At 35.5% G+C, this 26,964-nt stretch overlaps 2 protein-coding genes across 2 annotated transcripts in view; one reads left to right on the plus strand and one right to left on the minus strand.

Moving 5' to 3' along the window:
* Window positions 1-24,159, minus strand: part of LOC124369499 (glucose dehydrogenase [FAD, quinone]) — a 29,339-nt gene extending 5,180 nt beyond the window's left edge. Inside the window, exons 1-6 of the mRNA XM_046827514.1 lie at window positions 23,997-24,159; window positions 10,328-10,355; window positions 9,154-9,593; window positions 7,127-7,316; window positions 6,597-6,825; window positions 3,882-4,214 (exon numbers count right to left, since the gene is read on the minus strand). Of these exons, the coding sequence (XP_046683470.1) occupies window positions 3,882-4,214; window positions 6,597-6,825; window positions 7,127-7,316; window positions 9,154-9,383 (982 nt within the window). The 5' untranslated portion in view covers window positions 9,384-9,593; window positions 10,328-10,355; window positions 23,997-24,159. The remainder of the gene's footprint in view (window positions 1-3,881; window positions 4,215-6,596; window positions 6,826-7,126; window positions 7,317-9,153; window positions 9,594-10,327; window positions 10,356-23,996) is intronic.
* LOC124369504 (flotillin-2) overlaps window positions 1-26,964 on the plus strand; it is a 428,795-nt gene that overhangs the window by 255,029 nt on the left and 146,802 nt on the right. The window lies entirely within an intron of this gene.

Below are 26,964 nucleotides of genomic sequence, written 5' to 3' on the forward strand. Positions count from 1 at the left end.
ACGTATAATCCTTGGCGATGTTATAATTTTCAAATTTGTGATGCGCAAAGCGTGTACGAACGAACTATCTCGGCGCTTTTTTGTGTTAAAGTTCGTGGAGGGCGTTACGGTGGTAGTGGTTATAGTTTGTATAATAACAACATCGTAATTGCACAATAACAATAGCTTTAGTCCAGTGGCACATTTCCCCAGTAGGACTATCTCAGCCACTAAGTGGTTTCCATCGCAGGAAGTCCGGTCACCTCCAGGAAGCACGCTACCAATCTACCACTCTGTCACCAACTCCTCGCTCTTCCTTATCGCAGTCACTGTCACGAGTCGCAGCCCTCAAACTGAGCTTGTGTAATACGTTTACACGCTTTTCGCCATTTCCCTTGCTAAAAGGTGCCCTTCTCTTCTACATAATATCGCTTAATTAATGCCTTTCAAAAAGCGTTTAACTACTTGGTGCGGTGCGCTCGTGAGTTTCATGTGTGGGCCAGGGAGAGCCTGTAGAGGCATAAGATATTTAGTCTGAGTTAGAATTGGCTAGGTTTCAGTTCCTACCAGCACCGGTGCATTTATTATCAGAACTGTCCACTTCGTACTGTACCAACTTTCCTGCTTGATCTGTTTCCTTTACAGATCTATCTATAGTCTTTGGTGAACATCGGCACCTCCTAAGAAAATGTAAAATGTATTTTATTGTTGTATACATGATACATATGTAAGATAATTTTAGTTTTAATGATATAGAAAGGAACTACTTACTGGAAGAAGTTATATAGAATGTGGCAATGTTAAAGAAGGAAAAGGAAACTCGTAACAAGAAATAAAGAATGTCTTGGACCTTTGGACAACATCAAGTAGTGTAATAAAATCGTTTTGATAAAACGTATGTGAACTTTAATCGCTATTTATACAGTCATTTTGAGTGACCTTATCTCTTTAGGTTATATTATTTTCATTTAGGTAGTTTTCCTGATGGTCGAAGGCTACTTTAGTTATCTAAGTTTACTTTCTTGACTGTTGTCTTGGAGATTCTGTTTTTTGTAGCGAAAGTGATAAGTATAGCGATAATTTCAATCCTGCACGTGAAGACGTTGGCGAAAGCAGATTATTATATTTTAGCACCATCCATATTGATAAACTGAACGTGTAAAGACAGTGTCGCGCTACGTTGAAAACTTTAGATGAGCTCAAGCTATCCCGGCGACTGTAATCTTCCTCAGATAGCTTTCTAAGCCTTGTTTTGTCACCGATCGTGTTTGAAACATTCTCGTAAGACTCACCGGTGCTGCCTACATCTCCGCATATTTACGTCTCCACGTCACTTTCTACTGGCACACATTACCGTCTAACACATCGCCGCTAATGTGGCGGCTTAGTGAGTGCACAGAAAAGTCTGAATTCCATACGAATTTCACTCTATATTGACGAACTGCTATAAATAGCTTTTCTTTCGTTGTGGAAGATTTAAAGCTTTACCGCGTGGAAACTATTGTTAAGGGCATGTAAGTACTCTTTGATCAAAAGAGCTTGAGTTAGTTAATGTGTTTTAGTCCCCTTTTTATTCAGTAACATATTTTCACGTATATATTTTTACAATACTAGATTTTATGTTTAGTATTTGGTTTGTGGATAGACAAGGGTTGTGTGATAGATGTCGTACTGTAAATTAAAATCTGAATAATACGTGGAAGTTTGATAAACGTACCTCAGTTTCCTGGTAATTACCCGAGCTCGCTCATTGTACGTGTATGAATGGGCGGCAAGGTCTATAGATCTATCCCGGTCTTTGTGGCTCTCGACCATTCACCATTCAGACCCGTGCTCTCCGGGGGCTCCACTGACCTTGCTCTTGTTACTTGGAGCCTGGCCTCGGTCTCGCTATCACTTTCGTTTGGTTTCTGGTTTTCTTTCGGACTTGGCCATCTCACTTATATAATTACATAAACATTTATATAATTATGTATGTGGAGCCATACTGAAGCGAATACTGTATCTGCTGGTTATTTTGAACATGCAAAATTTACGCAGCAATAGTTATTGTAATAATCATAGATTTTTTTAAATTAATTTACTGTTTTTGAGACTTACAATATTATGTATTAGTTTATTGAAACACACGTAAAAATTAGTTCAAAGTAACAATTAATTCGCATAAGATCATTTTTAAGAAATGTAAAGCTAATATAGGACTATAACTGACAGTTATTAGGAATATTTCCCATTGTTGCGTGGCAGTGCAGTTGTTACCCTAATAATTTTATTTAAGCAATTGTATCATAAAATAATTTTAATCGTAGCTAAAAAAGAGAGCTTGAAAATATTTCGAAAAGATTTAATTTTTAATTTTAAAACTTGTTATTAACGTGACGCTTATTGAAAATAAAAATAATTATCAGGTATTATTTGTTAACTATTTATATATTTTTAGAGTCAAACCCTTGTAACATAACATTCCTTAGACAGAAAAATTGAGAAATGTGTTTCTCATTTCACGAGAATCTGTAGACATGAATAATTAATAAGTATAAAGTAATAGTTGTTGGCAATTACTTAAACAGATCTAATGAAAGATAGCCGTAGATAAGGATATTAATTTTTGCAATATGTTTAATAATTATAACCCACCCGCTACAGAGCAAGTAAGCAACCCCTTCACAAAATGATCTTGCTGAGTACAATCGAGTAGACTTGTTTGTTTTTTAAATTCTACAGTATAACTTTGCTTCTATTGCTTCTAGTGTTTGTCAGTTCGCAATTCAGTCCCAACAAACATTCGAAATTATTTTCGTGTGTTAATAACAGTCATCAACTAAAAATCATCTCATTCATCATCAAAACATATCTTTCATCTTATTAAATGTATATAACGACTTATATTGAACATACTCATATTAGTAATCACAATTCAAGGAATTACCACAACATTTCTAGGTGAACTTGAACTCACATGAATTGCTGATTTCATATTTCATTGGTGTCAAGGTTGCTCAGCAGTTGGACAACGATCCGAACCGTGAACTTTCTCTTGTCTTCAAATAGACCGAAGTTATTCGCTTTGTACTAATTTTACTCACGACTCTATATCAAACCTAGGACGATCTGCTAGGAAACTGTCGTAAGTTGTTCATACAAAAGTATTGTTGGGAAGAGCTTTATATTTAAAAACTTGTGTTTATAGCCGTTAAAAGAATAAGGCATAGCTTAAAACAATCAATACTGACATTTCTTTGACGAAAGTTGTTATTAATTTGTACTGTTGCTGAAGGAATTCAACATTAGCTCACAATTGTTTTTATCGTTTTAGAGAAAAATAGAGATTTTAGTGAACTAAAGAAAATGTGAGAGAAATGTTGTGGTAGGTAAGGTGGTGTTGTCTGTGTTTAGTTTGTAGAGTTCTAAAACTCATTTTAGTCACAGCCACTTTTAAAATACTAAAGACAGGAACAATAGGAAATATTATTATTTTTTGTTTCATGACAACTTTGAAGGTGTTTGAAGTAGTTTGGAGGAATATAGTGAAGTTATTTCAAAAGACTGTATGACTTAAATTTAAAAACATTGACCTAAAAACCATTTGATATTCTAAATAAATATTATTTAACCTAAGGGGTACTTAGAATATTTTATTTAGAGTTACGTAGAAGTAAGTTTATCATTGACATTATACGGCATTCACACCAATCAGAAGAATTGTGTGTGTTAAATAAGATTGAGATGTTTCTATTTTATGATCTTATATTATGGCTGCAATTAGATAGTTTTATCAAACATGTAGTAACCTTAAATTAGTGGACCTATTGGAGGTTGATAAGTATATTTTTTTAAGTGCAGTGTACTAAATGCCAAACCCTCCCCCTTCCTCAAAATCCTGAAAGGAGACATACGATTACCTGACAACATCAGCAGCTGAGGAGTATTGATGGCTCCTGCAGACAGAATCACCTCCCGGCGGGCCAGCACGCGCTTCTTTATGCCTTCACGTACGAACTCGACTCCGTAGGCCCGTTTAGTGGTCGGGTCTATCAGGATCTTGGTGACGTGTGTCCACAGCGCCACGTGCAGGTTGCGCCTGAGTCTGATAGGGTTCAGGAACGCCTTGGCAGTGCTGCATCTGTAGCCTCGCCTCATCGTGAACTGGTAGAGGGCGTAACCTGTCTGCTGTTCGCCGTTGATGTCTCGGATCTCGTACCCCATCTCTTCACCTGCCTGGAGGAAGGCGATTCCTGCAAATAGTCTAGTCTAGTTATTTCATACCACAACTTGTCACGTATTAAATTTATAAGAAGATGGAAAACAAACATCGTTATCTTTACGAGGAATAAACAATGTTTTATTTGCAACATCGATTGATAAATTAATTATTTCTTTTCATTTCAAATTATTATTTGTATACACGATTTTGTGGTGTAGAGATGAATCACTGATGATGAAAAAATCTCCCTTGTTCCAAGATTCTGATCCAACAAAACCTGTATAAGATATTTTTATGAATATTTTTTTAGTCGGAAAAAGGCCAAATCGTAGTTATAATGGTCTTGGCCATTACGTTATTAGTACTAGTAATGATCACACAAGTGTAGTTTGTACAATAAGAAGATTATATGTTAGCAAATACACACTTAACGTGTTTCCCAAGTAACTGACACAGTAAAGAACCTGTACACTATCATACTCTGGGTACCCTCGCCGCTAGTGCAAGAAGCTGTAATGTCAGAGGTATCATGTGTCGAGTGCCGCAAGACTTGATGAGCCCGCGCGGATACGAGTAGTTCCCGGTATTATGCACACTACACTAGAAGTGCATCACTATTACGTTTTATGAAACTGCATGTCTGTGCATTACGGGGTAATCCATTTCCATAACCGGTATTGTGACAGGTAAATTATGAGGTACACCTTCCGTCACTATGGCACCTTGCAACAACAGCCCCTCTCGGCCGACCCCACTTTCTCCATCATCAAGAAGAAATTTTCGCTCAGAGGTTCTTGTCATTAATTTCTCATTTGTGCTCCCAATCTAATGCTAGTTATTGATTACGGGATAATGCACAAGTTAAAATTGATCATACAAATTCTTTACTAGCTTTTATTTACTCTTTGTTCTCGTAGTACTTCAAAAAATCTAAAAAAATACATAAATATAAATTGAAAACTAGGGTTAAGAATACACATTGTGTATAAGTATTTAATACGGAATTAATCTTTAATTGGTTGACTATCTTAGTTAGTCATACTAAGTTTAAGGACGGGAAAATTCACTTCTTTGTTTGTTCGAACATGGGCAGATATAGATTTTAAATCAATGGGCGTATTAAAACTTAACATATTTGGTTTGTTACTTCAAAGTTACTAATATTTGTAAAGTTAGTATTTTTACCAACATTTTAAAAATGTGTTGGCAGAATAAATGTGCAGTACAAATACTTTATTGCATATGGGAAGAAGTTCAAATATACAAAACAGTCAACCAATAGAGTAACGGACGAGTGGACAAGTTTTATCCTAATAGAGCATTGGAAAAGTACCGTAATTAAATTGGTCAATATAATATTACAAAGTTAATTTTTGTAAAATGAGGAGGGTTTAATTTGGCTCAGTTATTTAAAGTGTACGACGAATTATTCGTACTAGAGTTATCAACAATGTGTTTTCATGCGGTTCAAAAAATGTGTTTTATATACACGGTAAGTCAAGTACTGCTTCTAACAGTTTTCAACTTGTTAATAACAATAGAAAACATACGAAACAAACGTATTCTTTGCCAATTTTACTTCGAAAATAACAATAATTAATGCATTAATCAACATCGTGTGTCACTCTTTGGTTCAGAAAGTTACACACGGACACTAAGTAATCGTACGTATATTATTTGCTAAAATACGAGACATATCAATGCAAGCCTGGGTTGTGGAAAATACATTGTTGTTTAATACATTTAGTTCTAAGATATATTGTTTGGACTTTGTATGAGTATAGAAAACCAGTTTCTTGCGATAATCGAGTATTAAAATATTAAATAAAGAGAACTATGTACATTAATCATGCTAAATGGCCAGGCTTGCAGAGATATATTTCTTTACAGGTTTAGTATTAAGTTTAAATAGATTATTTAGATCCCTCCTCAAAGAAATATTGCCGTAAGATTTAGCGTTTATCGCCACGACCAGTGAAGATGGTAACTATTTATGGGCTACTCTTGTGGTGCAACAGGAATTTCATGCAACATATTTTTCCTATTAGGCAGTGGTTTTCATTGAATCGTTGGTTATAAAACATTTCAGTTTCTGGTGGTGTGGACACTTGATTTCTTTCGTTTTCAAAAGAGACGAGGTCTGCCCTCGTCTGCCGGCTGTTTGGAGGGAGCACAAATAAGAATATTACTTAGTGTTTGCTAACAGTGCTAAGTGCGAAAATATCTAGTTCTCTTTTTGGTGGTCAAGAAATATGGATGGATTCGGATGAAATTGATCCTGAAAGTTCATCTATTAGTCGCAGGATATTAACATAGGTAAATCACCGGCTAGGATGTATTAACCAACCCTATTTATGCGATCTGGTTAAGAGACCGCGGTCGTATTTCTATAAAACTAGTTCCAGCAACATACCGAGAGGCGTGTTCCATGGTGAGTCCTGTACTGTGAGGTAGCCGCCAGTGGCATGGTACTTGGTGTTCCTCGCCAAGTAGGGGTTCCTCTGGTCCTCCGATTTCATGAAGTACGGTAGCACCTCATCGTAGCTCCAGCCTTCATTGCCCATGGCGGCCCAGTTGTCGTAGTCTCTGCGGTTTCCCCGCACGTACAACATGGTGTTGAGCACGCTCGAACCTCCGATTACCTGGTCATTTCATCGATTATTGTAGTTTTGTTTCAACCGTAAAAACACTTAAGTATCATCTTTTTTATCGTGTCACAGTGTTATCCTTCGGGATTCATCAAATACCTTTAACGAACTCTAGTTTTTTTACTCATTATTCTGCAATAATTTGTAGATATATTTTTTAGTATGATGCGGTGCTCTCCTTTTCCCGCAAAGAACTAATGCCCGAGGCTTCATTTCATGTACATAATTACGTAAAACATTAAACTTCGGGATGAAGAAAACATCTGTTGGATCTATGATCGAGGTTGTTCCATACCTTGCCGCGAGTCCAGCAACAGCGACGGTCTTTCATGGCTTGGCAGGCGGTCGACTGCGGCTGGGTGCGGTACTTCCAGTCGAACCTGCTCTTGTGGAGGTACAGAGACAGGGCTGGTACGTCCGTCAACTCGGTTTCCTGTCCTCCGGCTTCCAGCAACAGTACCTTCCATTCCGGGGTCTCCGTCAGCCTGAAGCAGCAGGTGTTTTAATTATTACGTGAAAGTGTTAAAGCCTTATGAGTTAGATAAATATTGATCAAGTCCGTTTTATAACGATAATCTAATTTAAATATATGCAGGGTGAGAATAAAATACCCCGTCTCCCCTCTAATAGTTTAAAGATTGGAGATAAAAAAGACAGCGTTAAATATTTACTGCTTTTACATAATTTAAAACTTTGAGAACATGATCCCCCCTCCCCCCACTTAGTCATAATTTTCATTATAATTTAGCTCTTTATGTTATCTGTACATTGTTCGAATTGTGTTGCCGATCCACGTTTGGATATTTCTGAATTGGTTTAATTTTTTTCGTTGGATAGCTATAACTCCGCACATACCATGATAGTGACACACATAAGTGTGAAGCGCATAATGCGCATGCGCAGCTGAGGAAATAGCGTTCCGCAACCCTCAGATGGCATTCAGTCTGTGTTTATGTGGTGTAGTCCAGCGTATAAAATTTACTCAATTTACGGAAAGATTAGTATTGCTCGCCGCCAGGAAAGAACAAAACCTTAGTCCAATATTTCCAGTGAAACGTTAATCACAATTGCATTGGGCGTTCCTCTTCAGAGACTATATCTCTTTGACGGGCTTGTCGTGAAGGAGGTACCATCACTAGTACTCCTTTCCTTACCCACATTTTCAGTTTCTTTACTCAACTCACGGACATGAACAACTCGGTTGTGTGTTATTTAGGTCATATTGTGCATCGTGCTTAAACTGCTTCCGCATACAATCATGGGACAACAATATAGAATTAGTAACTGTGTCACACAGAAGTCTAAATGCTGTAGAACTTTCTACCAACAGCGTTCTCTGAATAGTTCTATTCAGTACGTGTATGGCGGGTTGGTGAGAGCGCCCAGGCGTCTATGTATTCGTGTATCTACTTGGCCGGGCGCCTTGCGTGCAAACAGATATTCTTGCACATTCGCTCACTCCGTGCAAGACTTTATACGATTGGCAATACTTCTTGTGTTTCGTATTAATTATAGGTTGAGATAAATTATTTGTGCATCTTTGAATACCAAGAAATCCCGACATACAATTGTAGACAAAATAGTTAATTAATGCATGACTTAAGCGACTTTCTTTTGCACTTTCGTTTGCTGTAAAGTAATTGGATGAGTTCATTATCGTAAAGTTTATCTATTAATATGAAATAAAAATTAATTTACAATGGAAACATGGGAAGGGTCTCGAAAAAAAACAATACTGTTAACAGAAATACAAGGAAATGTTGCATAGCAACATGTATTATTTATTACTGCATATTAAAAATGTGTAAGGATTGCGTATGTTTATTCTTATGCTATAAGGTTTTTGATACCCGAAGAAGAGGATATGTTCTTTTCCTTGAAACATAGTGTTATATTTTTGTAACATATAAGGATGGAAAATGTTATGAAATTATGGAAAACCTGTTATCTTTTCAATGCGTATTATTACTATGAATGTACAAAGATTCAAGCTATTTGCAAATGGGTATCCTCTTCTCAAAGATGCAAAAGTACTTTTACAATGAAGTTTGTATTTTAAGTGCTTGTTAGATTAGATCACTTTGAAATGACTTCATTCCATACAGGAATCAGTGTGGTTTCTGGCGCATTTAAAGTTAAATTAAATGAGTCCACGATGTCTGATTCCCTATTTGTGAACCTTATTAAATCCTGATGATAGGTTCACAAGGGGTCTGACGGTTTATACAAATCTAATGAAAGAGGCCTTAATCCGTTCCATTATTTTATAGCTCCTGTGTCGCTTGTATACTCTATTATTGATAATAAAGGTAATGGTATTACCTGTTGGCCATGACGCTACCGGCGGACCCGCCCCCGATGACGATGAAGTCATATTCTGGCAGGATCTCCGCTGTTTTGATGTTGATGGGTCGGCTCTCCGGATCGTACAGGTCATAGTTGTAGTAGGCCAAGGCGGCCAGGAACGTCGGGATAAACCAGAGTTTGTTGATACCTACCAGGCCTGTTGCCGCTTTCAGGGAACTCACTACCACCGTCGTCAGATCCACCATACCGATACCACTCGGGTCACACTGTCATCAGAGTTCGTGTCCCTGAGCACAGACCGCACCATTCCAGGCTAGAGGCACACTCGCGCACACTACCTGTGCCGACTGCGCTGTTCCTTCATAAACCCACTGCTCACAACCTGATTCGGCCCGGGTGCTTGAAATCTCTTTGAAACAGGTATATTTCTTCCGATACAGCAAGTGTTGTTCTTTCTGAAAAAAATGTTGTTCAGTTATTATTTTTGTTGTCGAAACGAAGAAGTATTTTCGAAATTGAGTATTAAATAACGACATTAAAGTACTTTGCATCATTATTTCAACGCGAGTCAACGTTTTTAAAAAAGTTTTTTTTTTGGACGAATACACTCTTGAAAATTTTGTAATACTTTGTATAAAATCTTGTAAACTGTTCTATTCACCTCTATCTGTGTTCTTTATTATCTATCCCCCAAAATGTTATCCACAATCATACTTCTTTGATTGCCCAAATACATTTTCAACTAGAAAAAATTATGCAGTGTATTAGTTTGGTTTATAAAGAACGTATTATTAAGAAAGGGTTTAAATCATTTTGAGCAACACACGTGATTGGTTGAAAAGAAAGAATCATCACGCAATAAAAACTAAACTACTTGATCAATTGTGCCTGCAAGAATGTGAAATCGATTCTCTTAACAGTTTTACCGATTCACATTCAAGCTATACAGAAGGCCGTGGACTTGGAATTGTCCTTCTGGAAGTACCAAAGTTTACATGTCGGGCTACTTACCTAACGTACTCGAATTACATAACTCAAGAGCATAACATGCTATTAAAGCAAGACCCGTAATCACGTACATTCCCATCTGTGTTGTACACCCGGAGACAATGTCGAACTCGTGGCTAAGCTATTAGTGCATAGAAATTACTGCTTACTTGGAATATTACGAGTAGATTAGACAACTTACTGTTGGTCCGTGACGTCTTCTTCGTTTTCTGCAAACAAATAACGCCCCATCAGAAAGTTTAGTAATTACACTAAGAAAGATCCATCTTATCATGTAACGCAGTTGTAACTTTCTTCTTAACAAATATTGTTCAGCCATTAGTTTTAAACGATTATTTCAGTAAATGTGAAGCGCAACGCCACTTTATTAACTAAGTAAAATAATAATAATAACAACATAAAGTATACATTGTTATGTGTCACAATTCCATTAAATTATAAATAAAAAAGATACAATATCAGTAGATTTATTGTCTAGTTAAATAAAATTTTATTCAGTTTACTATTTCGTAAATCTTAACTGAGCATATTGGTATCAAGATATATACTTAGTGATACCTATTCCTTGCAACATTTACATGAAATAATCATAGCAAACACTACACAATTTTTAGGTATAAGACTTATTAGCCTTTATAAATATAGGAAACACCTAAGAAAAAAAACTATATTAGATAGCATAATTATTATTAACTAATTTTCATGTATTCTAAGTGCCTGTCCTTCAGAATCCAAATACCGCAAGAGTATTGTAAGAAATGTTATGAGGTATAAGTGTAATTTCGTAATTTATAACCAACTTGATTTAATAAATGGGTTTGTGTTTTGGGGTTTAAAAGCAGTACTGCAGTCAAGGGGTATTCGCTAAAACCTCAATTGCAACAATTTTTCGTTGGAGGAGACCCATCCATGAACATTTTTGAATAACCGATAAATCAGTATTGTCCTTTGTTAAAGTTAATTTTTTGGCATTTTCAACTCTTTTTCCGCCGCCATTTAGGTAAAAGCACGCCTGATCAAGGCGATGGTGAAGTTACTTCCTCTAAGCCATCCAGCAGCTTTTAAGAACAGCGTAGGCCTGCATCTCATAACTGCAGGAAGCATTTAACGCGACCTGGGTTGCGGTGCGGTGCGCCAAGCCGATGCTGATTGTATATATTATATCCCACCAAATTGGCAAGGCTCATGGTAGACGCCTAGGGAACCGAGGACTTGACGGGATGACGTAACAACAAGCTTAGTTATGTCTGTCAGAATCGAAGTCTGCTGCGGGTATTACGTAAGGCGAGAAGATGCCCAATACTCGCATTCCGCCACGGCTCACATTTTAATACCAACACGGTACACGACTACGTGCGACATTCAGTTTTCCTCCATAGGTCTTCCACGGCTCCTGGGTAGACTTCCGGGTCCCTGTCTCCTTATCAAAACTATTCGTTGTTACGCGATAGAAGTAGGTTTATATTGGGTTATCATAAATATGTTACTGGTTACCAAAGTTAAAGAAAGTTAACCTTTTACGAGCGCGCCCGTGATCTGAGATTGAATTTGGGTACTATCTCGAGGATGTTTTTATATTAACGTCAGCAAATGCAGGGCGGCTCCGAAGGCGCCAACAAAGCTCCCACCGATTGCCAGGGCCATTTCCGATCGGTACCTAAGTCCACGTGCAAGATCGTCCAACTTGATCAGACTTGGGAAAAGTTGGACGATCTGAAACGTGATCTGAGGTCGGGAAAGTATCGATCGGAAATGCCCCTTGACATCAGAGCGGGGTTCGGCGGCGCAGTTAGAAAAACATACTTCGAGATAGTACCTAAATTCAAGCTCAAATCACGTGAACGCTCGTAAATGCTAACATTAACTTTTTCTATTTATAATACTTAAATGTATCTACTTACTTATACAGCCTAATAAGAAATAGTATAAATTGACGTATTGGCTTCCGGATAATACCAAAGTACCGACTTCTGAGAAATTCATTACAGTCTGGATCGTGCTTTCGTTGCACTGTTGTCAGTAATAGTACGGAGTTACACAAATATTTTCTGGAATTTATTAACCATATTTGGACAATACATTAACGTACGGATCCATTGTTATTTGATTTTCAGTTCATTGATAAATAAATTAAATATGTTGGATATTTTTGTTTATCTTTTCAGCCGTATTCTGTTAGACCCAAAATACTGCAGAGAAATTAAGGAAATTATGAAATCGAATTGATGTACAATAATTTAGTACAATAGGAATAATCTAAACATCACCTCTCTCCATACTTAAAGTTTACTAGTATTGGTACTGTACTTCCCATGTCCAAAACGTCTAATATAAAAAAAGCTGTACTATCGTTCGACCATTGCAAAGAAGGTGTATAATTTGGGTTTGCATTAACATTTCTAAAATGAACAGTTGAATCTCTTGCGAGGTTAGGTTTCCTATGTCGTGTTTTGTAATGCCTGCTCCTACGATCGATACTTAAAGCGGTATGAGATATACGTTAATGAAAGTGCACGTTTTTAATCTTAAATGTTATGGCTAATGATTTTAAATGGTTTGTTAATACATTACAAATTGTTTTCCGTGCGTGAGACAGCTAGTGTGTGTAGGGCTTGGGGTTTAGAAATTTAGATCGTCGAGATAGCGCAAGTTTACCACTTTTTATCAGCGCCATCTTTCCACTTTGTTCTGCGTGATAGCATCTTCGTACAGTTGTTTGGCCACGGGTACGTGCACAATAAAGCTAATAATGGGGCCGACTTCACCTTGCACTCTGCTCAAAAAATGTACACTCTGCCTGAACCTTTTCTACATATTTCTTAGTCATCGGTGACGTCTCAAACATTTCTTGTAATATCTTAACTAAAAAACTTATTTACGTGTATGTATACTATATTATAAGTATAGATTGTAAAAGTTAAGAAGAAAACTATGATTGAGGAAGTAATTACAGAATGGTTTGAAAGAGGAGCATCATCGTCGGGTTCCCACGTTTACAAGTTATGTGGTTTCTCTGAGGAGTGAGATTGTGGCTTTTGGAGCCAGTCACTCATTGTCTCCCAATCATTAATAAACCCATTCCATCTCTAGATTTTTTCAAATTTGTTCTCACTATGTGCGCCTAATATATTATTTAGACCATTGTATAACAGAATTGATCGGTCTTGCGTAATATGTTATGTATGTTACAATGATGCATATGTTCCGAACTGGGTCCCACTGTTGTGTTTTTCAACTGAACGCTGTGGAATGACGTGTTGCATAAGGACCTGACTCTTCCTAAAGATCGGCTTGATTCAGGTCACGAACCTTGCGTTGCAATATCGCCTCGGTATAAACCGGTTAGAGAAGATTTGCATTAAATACAAATGTCAGTTAAAAGATTTTGGGGTAAGTGAAATTCCCTGTAATAATGAAATCCGCGGGTAGAGAAATCGTCTAGTCCCGGAAATGAGAATATGGACATAAAATGCTATCGAGTAGAAACCTTTACAAACATAAATCATCAATAGTTTTTTCTGTCTGGCGAAAATGAAAGATGGGGCATTGAATAAATTTCGTATGTTTTCTTTTACACTATGTCCTCATCAATACTATCGAAAATTTTCTAAGTCTCTTTAGATGTACACAAATTCATTCAGTTGTTAGTATACAAGTATTTTACCTATTGTTGTTCGTCTTTATGAATAAAAGTATAAACATTTTAATATGTGAAGTTTTATTTTGCCAATATCTATTTTGTAAACCCTTAGAATCATTTTGATGGTCGAGCATATGATAGTCAGCAAAAGAAAAACATCGGTTCATGTAATATTTTCTCTGGTTCGTGATCAAATTGAATGAGTTGCCGCTGTAAATCATAAAGATAAATCATATTAAAGACGTGACGATGCGCTAGATACTTCAGAATGTCGATGGTGAAAGCAAGGCGGACTGGTAAAACACGGACTAGCTTGTAAACATCCCAGTTTTCTTCATTTTGGGTGTCAGTAAAGCAAACATTGGACTAATAAGGTCCGGGAGGCAGTGACTCAGACCTCAGCTCGAGCTTGAGGACAGTACGACATGCGGTCAGTGTCCGGGCGGGTAGGATGATGCAAGTCTCGGATGTTACACCTCGAGTGACGCACAGGATACTTGCCTAACCGGGACATCGTGCGCGTTCTTCAGAGCTGTCACTCCCAGATACACATAATACACCCACTCTACCGGCGTGACACTGGTCTGTCACAAAAGTAGTGTAGTTTTGGATCTGTTACACCACGATTCACTCATAATACACATACTATACCGGCGTGACACTGTTCTGTCACAAAAGTAGTGGCATTTGGTTATGTTACTCCACGATTCACTCATAATATACCGGCTTTATAACGGGTCTGTACAAACGTAGTGAAATTTGGATCTGTTACTCCACTATTCACTCATAATACACATTGTACACCGGCTTGATAATGGGTCTGTTACAAAAGTAGTGGAATTTGGATCTGTTACACCACGATTCACTCATAATACGCCCGCTCTACCGGCGTGACACTGGTCTGTCACAAAAGTAGGGGAGTTTGGATCTGTTACTCCACTATTCACTCATAATACACATTGTACACCGGCTTGATAATGGGTCTGTTACAAAAGTAGTGGAATTTGGATCTGTTACACCACGATTCACTCATAATACGCCCACTCTACCGGCGTGACACTGGTCTGTCACAAAAGTAGGGGAGTTTGGATTTGTTACTCCACAATTCACTCATAATACAGATACTACACCGGCTTGAAAACGGGTCTGTTACAAAATTAGTGAAATTTGGATCTGTTACTCCTCGATTCACTCATAATACGCCCACTCTACCGGCGTGACACTGGTCTGTCACAAAAGTAGGATCTGTTACTCCACGATTCACTCATAATACACATACTATACCGGCGTGACACTGTTCTGTCATAAAAGTGAGGTAAAAGGTCCCTAAAAGGTGTGATTTGTTTACGTATATATTTAGTTTACATATCTGTTAACCTACAACCTACACACTACTTCTCGTTAAAAAATTCGTTCGTGGAATTTCATCAGAAGAATTAATTTAATCTTTACACCAAAATCTTTTTTGTTTATGTGGCCATGATCATCGTAAATGCAATCTACCCATCATGTGTTTTTTTTATTTGTATTTTTTTTAATTCTGTGATTTGTTAGGTTCGCGCTTTGTTTTTCAGTTCTGCCTAGAGATGGTAATGTTAGAGATATAACAAAACCCCGAAAATTCCCTTGAAATTACTCAATGTATGGCTTTGTAATGCAATGTTTCTTACCCATTGAAAAATATTTGCCTGCCATTGAATGAGTGTAATAAATAGAGTACTTAATAGTTTTGGTCTATATATTTTGAAAACTAATTCAATCATTGTATTTCTCGAATTATTCTTAGATTAATGTATATTAAATATATAGCCCTTTAATATTTACTTTACATTTTAAAGTTACTATAAAGCTATTACGATTTTGTTCTTATCTATTCCCTTTAACTGTGTACTTTCATATCTGATAATCAACTACAATCCAATAATGTATGATACCTAGCATTTTAAGATTTACAATAACATTAAAACTCAAAATGTAAAAATAGTTAGTTTAATAGTTGATCGATACTTTGGGTAATTGGAAAGTCCATGCAGAGTCAGAAATAGTGCAGGTCTATCAATTGTACAGGAGTTACGGCGTGTTTCCGCAGTTTAACGGCAGATCAGAAACAGACAGTTGAATGGGGATGTCCGTTGTCCCCAGAATGTGTACGTGCTCGTGCCCGTGCCGGCCAATCTGCAGACACTTTCTCGAGTTGTCAACCGCCTACTAAGTGGTGCCACCTCTGGTCCTATCCGTTGTTCCTATCCACGGCATAAAACTTCTGAGCCATCCATTGTTGCACAAATTAAAGTTCTTCCCTGTTCCATATTCCATATAGTTAAATGCGGTAATTTTATAAATTCGTTAGTTAACCTGTCTTTTACTTTTGATTGAAGTTTTTCTCAATTAAAAATGAAGTCGTCTTCTTCTTACATGGTCTATCGCCGCTCAAGGATTTTATTATGGAGAATAAGAAGCGGTTCTGTACCTTACAACATCTCAGGGTAAACACTAACCTTTAATCATTTAACTCCCCCTTTTTTTGCTGGTAGAATTTTGTACATTGATGATCTGATTTTAAATAATACGATTTCTACATTCTACTAGCTTTTTTCTTATTGGAATCAAATTCTTAATTTATAAACAGATACTCCATTAATTATAAAATTTTATTTTTGTGAGGCATTTCGTGTTCATTGAACACGTGGGTCTGATGATGTGTTCATTGAACACGAAAGGCCTCACAAAAATAAAATGTTATAATTAATGGAGTGTGTGTTTATAAATTAAATAAGATTTCTTTACATGCAACTGAATTTCTCTTTATCTCATATAATTATTTGTTATCCATAAAAATATCTTATTTATGCGGTAAACTATGATCAAACTGTGTACAATCACAAAAGCGATTATTGCGATAAGTGCGATATTGAAAACATACAGTTGCGTTTCTTTAAAAAGAAATGTTGCTAACTTCTTTGACCAATACCATAACGGACCAAAGGTCTAACAAGTTTTGGGTAATTTATAAGTTATGTGAGTTCTAAATGCATAAAAATTGTCGACCTAATATACAGTTATATACTTGTATATACCTGCTTCAGAGACGGTTTCAATTATTTAGTGGATTTTTTTGGAAATGTTGACACACACACACACACACACACACACACACACACACACACACACAGAGTGAGAGAGAGAGAGAGGCATAGTTTCGAGTTACATTTAAATTTTAATGGAAAAGACATTTTTAGTGTAATTTTCTGCTTTGTATCCTTGGTGGAAGTAAGTTGGTTTTAATGGAAAAGACATTTTTTGTATACTTCCACATAAAATTTATTAAAATAGCGCTTTCGCCGGTTAAGGTATCATCAGTTTGACATTGTTTACAGTCATTGTATTTCCCAACCTTCCGTAAATTTCAGTGATATTTTTCTACCACTAGTGAAAAAAGAAATCCATTCCAAAATTATGAATTGCAAACCATATTTTTCTACATAATTCTTTTATAATTTATTAGTTTTTTGGTCTTTACAGTTAGTTTTAAATTTTATTCTATTTTATCGTATGTTTATTCTATTTTACACATATGTTTTTTTCTGTAAACAATGTCAAACTGATGATGCCTTAACCGGCGAAAGCGCTATTTTAATAAATTTTATGTGGAAGTATACAAAAAATGTCTTTTCCATTAAAACCAACTTACTTCCACCAAGGATACAAAGCAGAAAATTACATTTAAATGTTCTTGATTTATAAACCTCCTACATCGTAGCATATTATAAAATGTGTTACTTTACAAATAAACTGCATACAGGTTTCATTCTTAGCAATTATAACTATATCATATACATCTCACAGTTGTAAACTACCTGGTAATATTCTCCGTATCGTATCCTTTAGGCACCTGGACTGAAACACTTTACAAATCACAAATCATTTTTGTGATTCTGGCAACTAGTTTACAAAATAGTAACAGTTTCAACAATTAGGGCTTTAGAAAGAAATTAATATGAAAATGAGAATAAATGATAATACGTCTTATAATTTAATATGACTATGATGTATCTTCTGATATTATGGAAGAAAAATATATTAGTGTTAGATATTTACATGTACCGTCTGTTTCCTACTGTACTGCCAATTTTATATAATATAAAACAAGATATAATATAAAATTTGACACCAGTATCTGGCAACGGCAAATATTATGTTACCTAGTAAAGTGACGTGTTCACGATACTCGTGTGATTCAGCAGAAAGCGGTGCGGCGCGGCGCGCGCACTGTCATTGTAAATACTCGCCGTGAAGAGCTCGTCGTTCGTTAGTTGTTTGAGAAGAAAGCACATCACCGTACGACACAGTTCTTCTACTCGTATTTGAAAGATTCGTTGTGATCCGATTGTTTATAGACTTCAAGCGCACCGGATAGTCGGATTTTTCTGAATGAACATAACTTTGTTTGGTAAAAAATAACGGATACTGCAGTACTGTCCTCATTTGATCTTCAGAGCCAGTCACAAACATTGCTTGTGTCAACGTAGCAATCTATGGTGGGAAGGCCTCGCATTGCTTTTGTTGTTTTCGTATTTTATTTTGAACTTAAAATCTGTATTTTGGATTGTGTATCTTGGTTTATGACATCTTAAAAATGAACACAAAAAAGTCATGTGATATGGCAATAGAATATCAACTGTTTACTCAAACTTTGGTGCAGGTACATTTTGAAAACACTAAAAATACCCTTTTTGGTGTTTTTATAAAGCCAAATATATTGAAAACTGCTAACGTTATTTATATCTTTAAAAAGGGACGTCACTTGCCTAGCAAAAAATTATAAATTTTTGTGTTACCAGTCTTAAAAGTTTTCTAAAAAGATGTTCTTATACAAATTGCGGAATTTTTTAAAGGTTTCAAATATACAACGAAAATTAGTTTGGATTTCGGAAAAACAAATAAAACATTTATGTGGTTACAACAATTCTTGAATGTATCGTGATAGTTTGAAGAAGCATGAACTTGTGCTCAGCCTCAGAATGCTTTATGGTATACAGTGCAGATGTTGAGTGTATGTGGTGTTCGCATCCTGCCGCACATGTAGCTCACATCACATGTTTTTGATAAAGACCAATATGTGCAAGTGGGTAATGCTCTACCATCAAAAAATGACTCAAGATGCCCCACAAGTATTCATTCTTTTCCCATTATTATTTCTGTAATATTCCAGTAGTCTGAAATTTTCAATCGAGAAGAAAATATGACTTATTATGGAGATGGCACTATTCTCACTATTTTAAAGTTTTTTTTATAAGAGCAGCACATCAATAACTTTATCCAAATGTATTGATGTATGACATTTTTTCTTGAAATCCATCTCAAAACAAACCGTACAAAATCTAATCTCATGAAACTTTGCCTTCGTTGGGGAGACGAGGAAGTCATAACCATTGTTTTGTTGGGTGATGAAGTTTTAGAGGATATATTTTGGACCTGGGACACTTACATTGACTATTTCTGCCTTAATATTAGTTCAAGTAGTTTAGTTATTTATTTGCCTACGCAACCTTTCATGGATATGGAGACGCTTTCATGGGTCTGGAAATATTGAAATTTGTACATACATGAGATAGAGGACAACTCTATTACAGATTCAAATGAGAGTTACGCTAGTGAAGGGATATTTATTCGAATGAAACTAAGGGCAAAGGCAGTTATAGGGTGCAGCGACATAGAATTGTCGTATTTGAACACTTTCCTTCTTATGTTCGGCTCAGTTAAGTCAATCATCTTACTGAAAGTGTAAAAAATGTCTGACCTAAGAAAGCTCAAATCTCACAACTTTTAATGTCTAAGGCATTTTACTATGTTGGCATATTCATGGACAGTCTCGGAGGATTAAATTCTGAATGTTCCAAAAAACCATGTACAATCGTTGCAAGACCGCATAATTGAGATTTTAGTGGAATTAAGATGTAAGCGTGGTAGTGGGTTTGATTGTGAATTATCTTTAATATGTTACATGTATAATATTATTGCGATGAAGTCTAAAAATAGGTTTTATGCAACAACATAGTTTTATTGTATTTCCAAATATCAAATATATTTCTATTTCTACATAAATATATGCCCGTAATACAGTATACAAATAGCCGAGAAGATACGATTTATCTAGTCAGATGTGTTAGTTTTTTTTTACGATTTATCTAGTCAGATGTGTTAGTTTTTTATCATCAATTTACAACTAGTGGCGAATTTACAAAATGGTCAAATGCTTTATAGTATATCATGAATATTGTAGCCATATTATTATTATTCTAAGATACAAGTATTGTTTATAAATGAATATATTACTATATAATTTGTGCCCTATCACTGATATTGCGCAAACCCTGTTATCTCTAAAAATTCTAGTTCGAATTAAGATTTTTAAGTTCAACGCGAAGAAAAATCTGGAAATAGTGAAGGTTCGTATACACTATAGATTTAGATTAGAAGCTTAGTACATATTCTTAGTACATACTTAAGAATATGAACTAATATTTATTACACAGGCTTTTTAACTGTGTATGTACTCTTATTGTAGTGCAATTTTGTATACACTCGCTAAAAATGTCACTGAGTTGACATTGACAGCCGTAACTAACGTTAAAATTCCAAACAATGATTAATTACCAGTTGAAATTTCTAAACTTATTTTTTAATTTTCACTGCGACGTCAAACGTTTGCGTAACCTGACACATGGACTTAAGTTAGTAGAAAGTACATGGGCTAGTTTTAAAAATTTGTCTTTAAAAACAAAGTTTTACTCATAATGTGGAAATACACAAAACCTTGATTGCACAAAATTTAGATTCATTTATTAGTTAAAGCCCATTGTTGAACACATGAGAAAAATTAAATCGTTTGTGAATATAAGTTATTATATTCATTTATCTATACACAAAACAAAATTAACTTAATGTCAAGTTGTTAAGTCAAATGTTAAATATAATACAAAAAAATAATAATGCCAAACGTAATAACATTTTGAGAGTAATCCAATTAGATAGATAGTAAGAAATAATGTATCGGTTTAGACATATGGAAATTAAGCATTTACTATTAATATGTTCTGTATAAATAAGTATAATAGCAAGGGTAACAATAATATAATTATGTAGCAATGACTACACTTTGCAATAAATTAATCCATAATGGATGGATATGATTGAACAAAGGGTATAGTATATAACTAATTACTGTGATATAAGTGCACCAAATTAAAATAACAAATGGGTAATGGTTGATTACTCCTAGTACTTTAATGACCATTTATTTAATCAAATGTGCCTATGTTTAATTGTTTAATTAATCATTAGACAACTGTTTGTGATATATTGTACCTATATTGTCGAGACACATTTATATACATTACACATTCATAATACATAGTACACGTTTCCTACAATTATCAAAACCTTTTTATAACAAATTTACATGCTTGACAATACAATCTAGTAATCAAAATAATTGCAATAATATTCCAAACCAAAAAACACATTATTATTAGTAGTCGCTGAAATAGTAGTATAAGGTCTGAGCAAGAAATATCGAAAAAAATATTTTGACAATATTTTTATAGGGTTATTTGGAAATTCAACTGTGAATAATTTTATTTTGATGGTACATATCCTGACGTTTGCATAAGAGATTCGCAGCTGTTTCTAATGTTTATTTCTTTGGCAACAGACGAATGGGTAATACATTCTTTGTTATTCAAAGATCTATCCTCTTTTTAAGATTTATTCTACCCGTCCTCATGCGCCACTGGCCTGTGCAAGGATCATATCAAACAGAATAAATGGGAGATTCGATACAGTACAAGGTCGATGGCAGTGGTAAAAAGCGTAAGGTCACAAACAGGATTTGAATCTGCGCTATCTCTAATTGAGATCCAAGGTTCAACGTCTTAGACCGTTCGGTCATCGGTCCTCCCGGTCGGCACATAGTCTATTCAGTGGGTAATTGGCGATTTGTTAATTCAAGAAAAGATAAATTATAAAATTTTCACTAGATTTTCTGTGAAAAGCAATACAACATTCAAGATTTTAGCAATGACTTTGACGAACCTACTATGAGTAATACAGGAGTTTGCGAGTTGTATAGAAGCTCGAAGAGAACCGTGATAATGTTGACAGATGTTAACCGCCCTTAACAGCACCAGCACATACATAAAAGACGATAAGGTTGAACAAGTGAAGAGAACGATTCTCGAAGGACACCGAATCACCATGAAAGAAGTACTGAGGCCAATATATCCGTTGGGTCATGCAACAAAGGTTTTGTCCGATGTTGTGAGTAGAAAAAATGCAGCAGCATGGATGGCTTTTTTCCCGAAATTGCTGAATTTTGAAAATAATCCCTTAGGCATTGCCCAGGAATTGCTTAATGGGTTCAGAGACGTTAAAGAACTCAATAAAGATCATTTAAGGTAATGAAACACCCTTTTTGTATTTTTTCGCCACAAAGATCCAAACATGGAGACTGCCGGAAGGCACGTTGTGAAGGCTTTTCTGACTTTTTTCCGATTTCATGGACATAGTGCATCATGAGTTCTTGCCATAGAGGGGTATGGTTACTGAGGTATACTACCTAGAAATGATGCGCCATTTGCATGAAGTATCCCGACAAAGAGGACCAGAAGTGTGGCAAAACCACTCTTGGAAACTGAATCACGATGGCATTTCCGCTCGCACAACTAGTAATAACCAACAATACTGTTATGCTGCCTCAGGCATGGTCTACTGCAACTTCTCGCTATTCTCCTTTGAAGAGAACCAAGAAGCGACGATATTTGGCCACCATTGATGAAATTAAGAGAATCAATCTTAAGGAGCGAAAGGTCGTACCGAAATTCGGAATAGGCGCAAATACTTCAAGGCGTGATAGTTCAGCTAAGTTCAGACTATTCTAAATAACAAAACATGACAATATCACATACCTCAGCAAAAGTTCCTTCTTTTTAGAGATAACGACATGCAGATTAAAAAATGCATATACTACTGGAACAAAACCAGAAGTTCTGCTATAATTTTCCTGTGAATTAAATCGCAATGATAAAAAATTCTGGTGCAAATGAAAAATGTCAAATCTTTCTCGGTTTCCTCATTAAATTGAAAGGTATTTAATTTTAAGATATGTGACGTAATCGTGCACTAATGAAAATGGAAATGTAGATTTTTGACAACACTTAAAAAATGTTATGGTAATACATACTATTTGACAATTAATCTCAAAGTGATCGCTTCTGTTTATGTTGAGAAATTAGAGAGCTCGGTTGTAGTAACTGAATATTGTATCACAAAACAAAGACTGTGTGTATGTAAAGTTTCACAATGTCACGTTCTATTTGTTTCTCCTGCTCACAATCCTGTAACGTTAGGTTTACTGACTGTACTACGTCCTCGATAGAACATAAAGTATCGCACATTACCACGTATAATATTCTTGCTAAATGGAGCCCCTTCTTATATGTTATTCATCCAGTAATCTGAGTAACTTACAACCCGCTAAATAAATTAAAATATCCAAGTTAAATCCAAACAAGACAATTTAGGGAAGATCTTTTACACTACAGAACCTGAGTGTAAAATTACAACTGTAGTGATTAAACACAACTGTATTAGAGCAATTGTTTTGGATTAGGTACTAATTATTCATCTCTATTTACTGCTTTTAATTAAAATATTATCTCAGTATCTGAATTTTACCTCAATCAAATACTAACTATGACATATTCTTATGATGATTTGTTCTACCAATACACAGGATTTTGAGAAATAGTTTAATGTATTTATTAAGCGTGTTCTTAAGTTCTATATCAAAGATAACAATCTCGTTTTTCAGTGTGCAAATTATATGATAATATTAGGTTCTTATGTTTACAAAATCCCTATCGTTTAAAGTATTTTTTCCTTTTAAGGTGAACTATGATAATGATTACAAATTTGGAGTTAAACTACACCTTGTAAAATAGAAAGTATACATCTTTATTAATTTTAGTATTTGTCATATTTTTCAACCTTTGTACGTTATCTGTAATAGTGATAAGAAGACATGTAATTATTTTTTTAATAACCCAAAAGTTCTTTTTGGATTTCTTTGAAAATTTCGATGAAAATGTTTATAATGTGTAACAATGTAAATTTAGTTCGTAAACAATTAATGGTTTAGTCAGTAAGTTACCTTTGGGAGTATATCCAGCAGTGGTCGACGATACCCACAGAACTGCATTGGACAGGCCCGGGGCCAGTACGGGGTAGAGGTGGCGAGTGAAAGTCCCCCCCTCTACTTTCGCCGCATGGACACCTGTCCTTACGGCGCATCTCTTGCCCCTCCGCGCGCATTGCAAGCGTTGGGCCCTCTGTGATCACCGTGCCCTGCTCCGCCGCAAAACTGTCAGTGTACAGTCAAGGCCGCTGATAGTAAACGCAATCACTGGCACACCATGAGTCGCGCCCAGACTCTCCGGGAGTATTAGCCAAGCTCTCCTCTTACACTGTACGAGAATTGAAGACGGCTACACGTGAACCATCCGTGTGCAGTCAAGGTTGCTTATAGAGACCGCTAACACAGGCAAACCGTGGACCACGCCCATACTCTCCAGAAGTGTTAGCCAAGCGCTCCTCTAACGCTAGCCATCATGTAAAGAGGAATACATGAGAGCCACTCCTGTACAGTCAAGGTTTCTGACAATGACCGCTATCACAGGCACACCGTGGACCACGTCCATACTCTCCAGAAGTGTTAGCCAAACCTTCTTTAACTGGAGAGTAACAAAAACAATCTGTCACAGATCTGATACCGAGGTTTACGGTCTCCGATCTGGATTAGTGATGGATGGCGCAGGTTACGTTACTATCATTGCCGCAGTAATATGTTAACGGTACTGTCTACTTTTCATTACCAACTCGAACCAACCTTTGAATATTAAAGGGCTTAAGAGAAACAATCACAAAAGTAATTTCTCTGACAATGAATTGCTTAAATATAGATAATCAATCGCATTTAAACAAATATAAAAATGTATTCTATGCAAAATAACATTTTGTTGGCTTAGCAGTAACACAATAGATGAACACTTATCTTGCTGTCTTTAATAAGTACACAACACATATCTGGTCGTGCAAACTGTCGAGAGCTGTAAAAAATTAATTCCTTTTATATCACTTTGAATGTGCTAAATATACATTGTTAGTAAGCTGTGGTAATTAAAATCGCGTTTAACAGTTCTTAGCTACTGTCTTTGTGACTTACTTGAAAATTATTTACTGTACATGAATTCAGTGTAGGAGATCATAAACAATCAGCACGTATGTATATGAATTTGGTACATAACTGGAAGAAATTATTCCTTAACTATCGTAATTGAAATACATTTGATATTTCCAATAAATGGGTATAATTATTCTACATGAATTTATGTTCAATATACTGTTTTCTTTTTTTTTATATAATGTAATAAACTATACACAAATTATACAACAAAGAGTATACTCAATGATTCAAATAGAAAATGTTAAAATGTTAGTGAGCACAACCATTAATGTTTATTCGTTTTGGATTGTGTTATTTTAAAATTTAGCAGAGTTAATAAAAAAGATAAAAACAGACGCGTGATATTTATTCGGGTTTGTTATCAACAATATATTTTGTGTTTTATTTACCTTGAGAAATCCTGTATGTATTTTGTCTGTGGATATTGGTAATTATAAATAATAAGTGAAATCTAAAGTAGACGGTTTTTTTTGTGACCGATCTCTACATTGAAAACGTTTCAGCTTTGTTATAAAAATAATAGTTTAGACTTTATACATAATTTTGTGAGAGCAGTGACCAATTAGTATTATTATTTCCTCGGTTTTTAGTACTGTGACTAAATCCCAGTTCGACCCATGTCCCTATGTTAACTCTCCAGTCGCTCCACAACTTGGCTCACTTACATAAGTTCCATTTAACGTTATTAGAAAGTAAACCAGTTTCACGATTCCGTTCAAGATCCGCTTACTTCCTCAGAATATCCGTTGGCCAAAAAGTGACAAGTTTGTCACTACAGACGCAATCGTCTCTTTCATACACTCACACACTGTTCTGAATGTGGAAAAACTTGTGATACAGATATTGGAAAATGTTGTAGAAACATATACTTAGTGTATTTGTCAACCAATGATCCAAAACTATGCATACAATCGTAACAGATATTTTTCAAGTTTAATAGTCGATTCTTTTTATTTTGAAAGTTTTTTTATTATGGTGGGTAATTTACCGAGGAAGAAAGCAGGTGTAAATTACTGTAACTATTGGTAGAAAAATTAAACATAACCAAGTTACTTACCATTATTTTGTAAGCTCCAAGTCATTGCAACGACTATTCCTGGCCAGTGTTCTATTAATACAACTGCCGTTATGATTGTTGGTAAGCAAGACAGATCTTGACACCGTCTTCCCACGAAACGGGGAATCGCCACCAGCTTTATTGGATATAAGACTCGGCAATGCCAGCCTTCCTACTATCGTTTAATGTTAATTCGGGTTGCAATATTACTTTAAAATCAACATTCGTTCTTCCCTACTCAGTCTCTTATTTCGCATGAGATATAGAAACAAATGTAAGGTATTCTTCACTTTTCGTACTTATCTTTATAAACACAGAATTTTAAACAGTGCATTAAAATAGTGTTTACCTGCGGTTTTTTAAGTTTCAAAGTTTCAGCATTTTTTATTTGGTTTTTTAAGTTTATTCCATTAAATCAAATGATAATTTTTATCTTTAACAACATTTGAAGAACGAGTAACATGTATATCTACCCACATAATAAGAACACGAAGGAGAAAGCTGCAGGGGCGAGATTCCCTCTTAAAAAATAAAGTACCTCTCAACTATTCGAAATTTGAAAATGTCTGTTAGGCATGTTGTAGTAACTTTAAGCTAATGTGGATAAACATTTTAGGCAACTTTTTCAGATGCAGCATTACAATGATTATGCATTATAACAGTTTAGGTAAATGAATTTACGCATATGATTAATTATTTCAGTTCCTGTAGAGTTAATTTGTGACTTTTTCTATTTTACATTGAAATTGCAACATATACTTTGTTCTTTTCCCAGCTTGACAAAATGTAAAGACAACTCTTATACAATGAATCGGTGGG

The sequence above is a fragment of the Homalodisca vitripennis genome, chromosome X, assembly GCF_021130785.1.
Source record: "Homalodisca vitripennis isolate AUS2020 chromosome X, UT_GWSS_2.1, whole genome shotgun sequence".
In the NCBI taxonomy this organism is placed as follows: Eukaryota; Metazoa; Arthropoda; class Insecta; order Hemiptera; family Cicadellidae; genus Homalodisca; species Homalodisca vitripennis.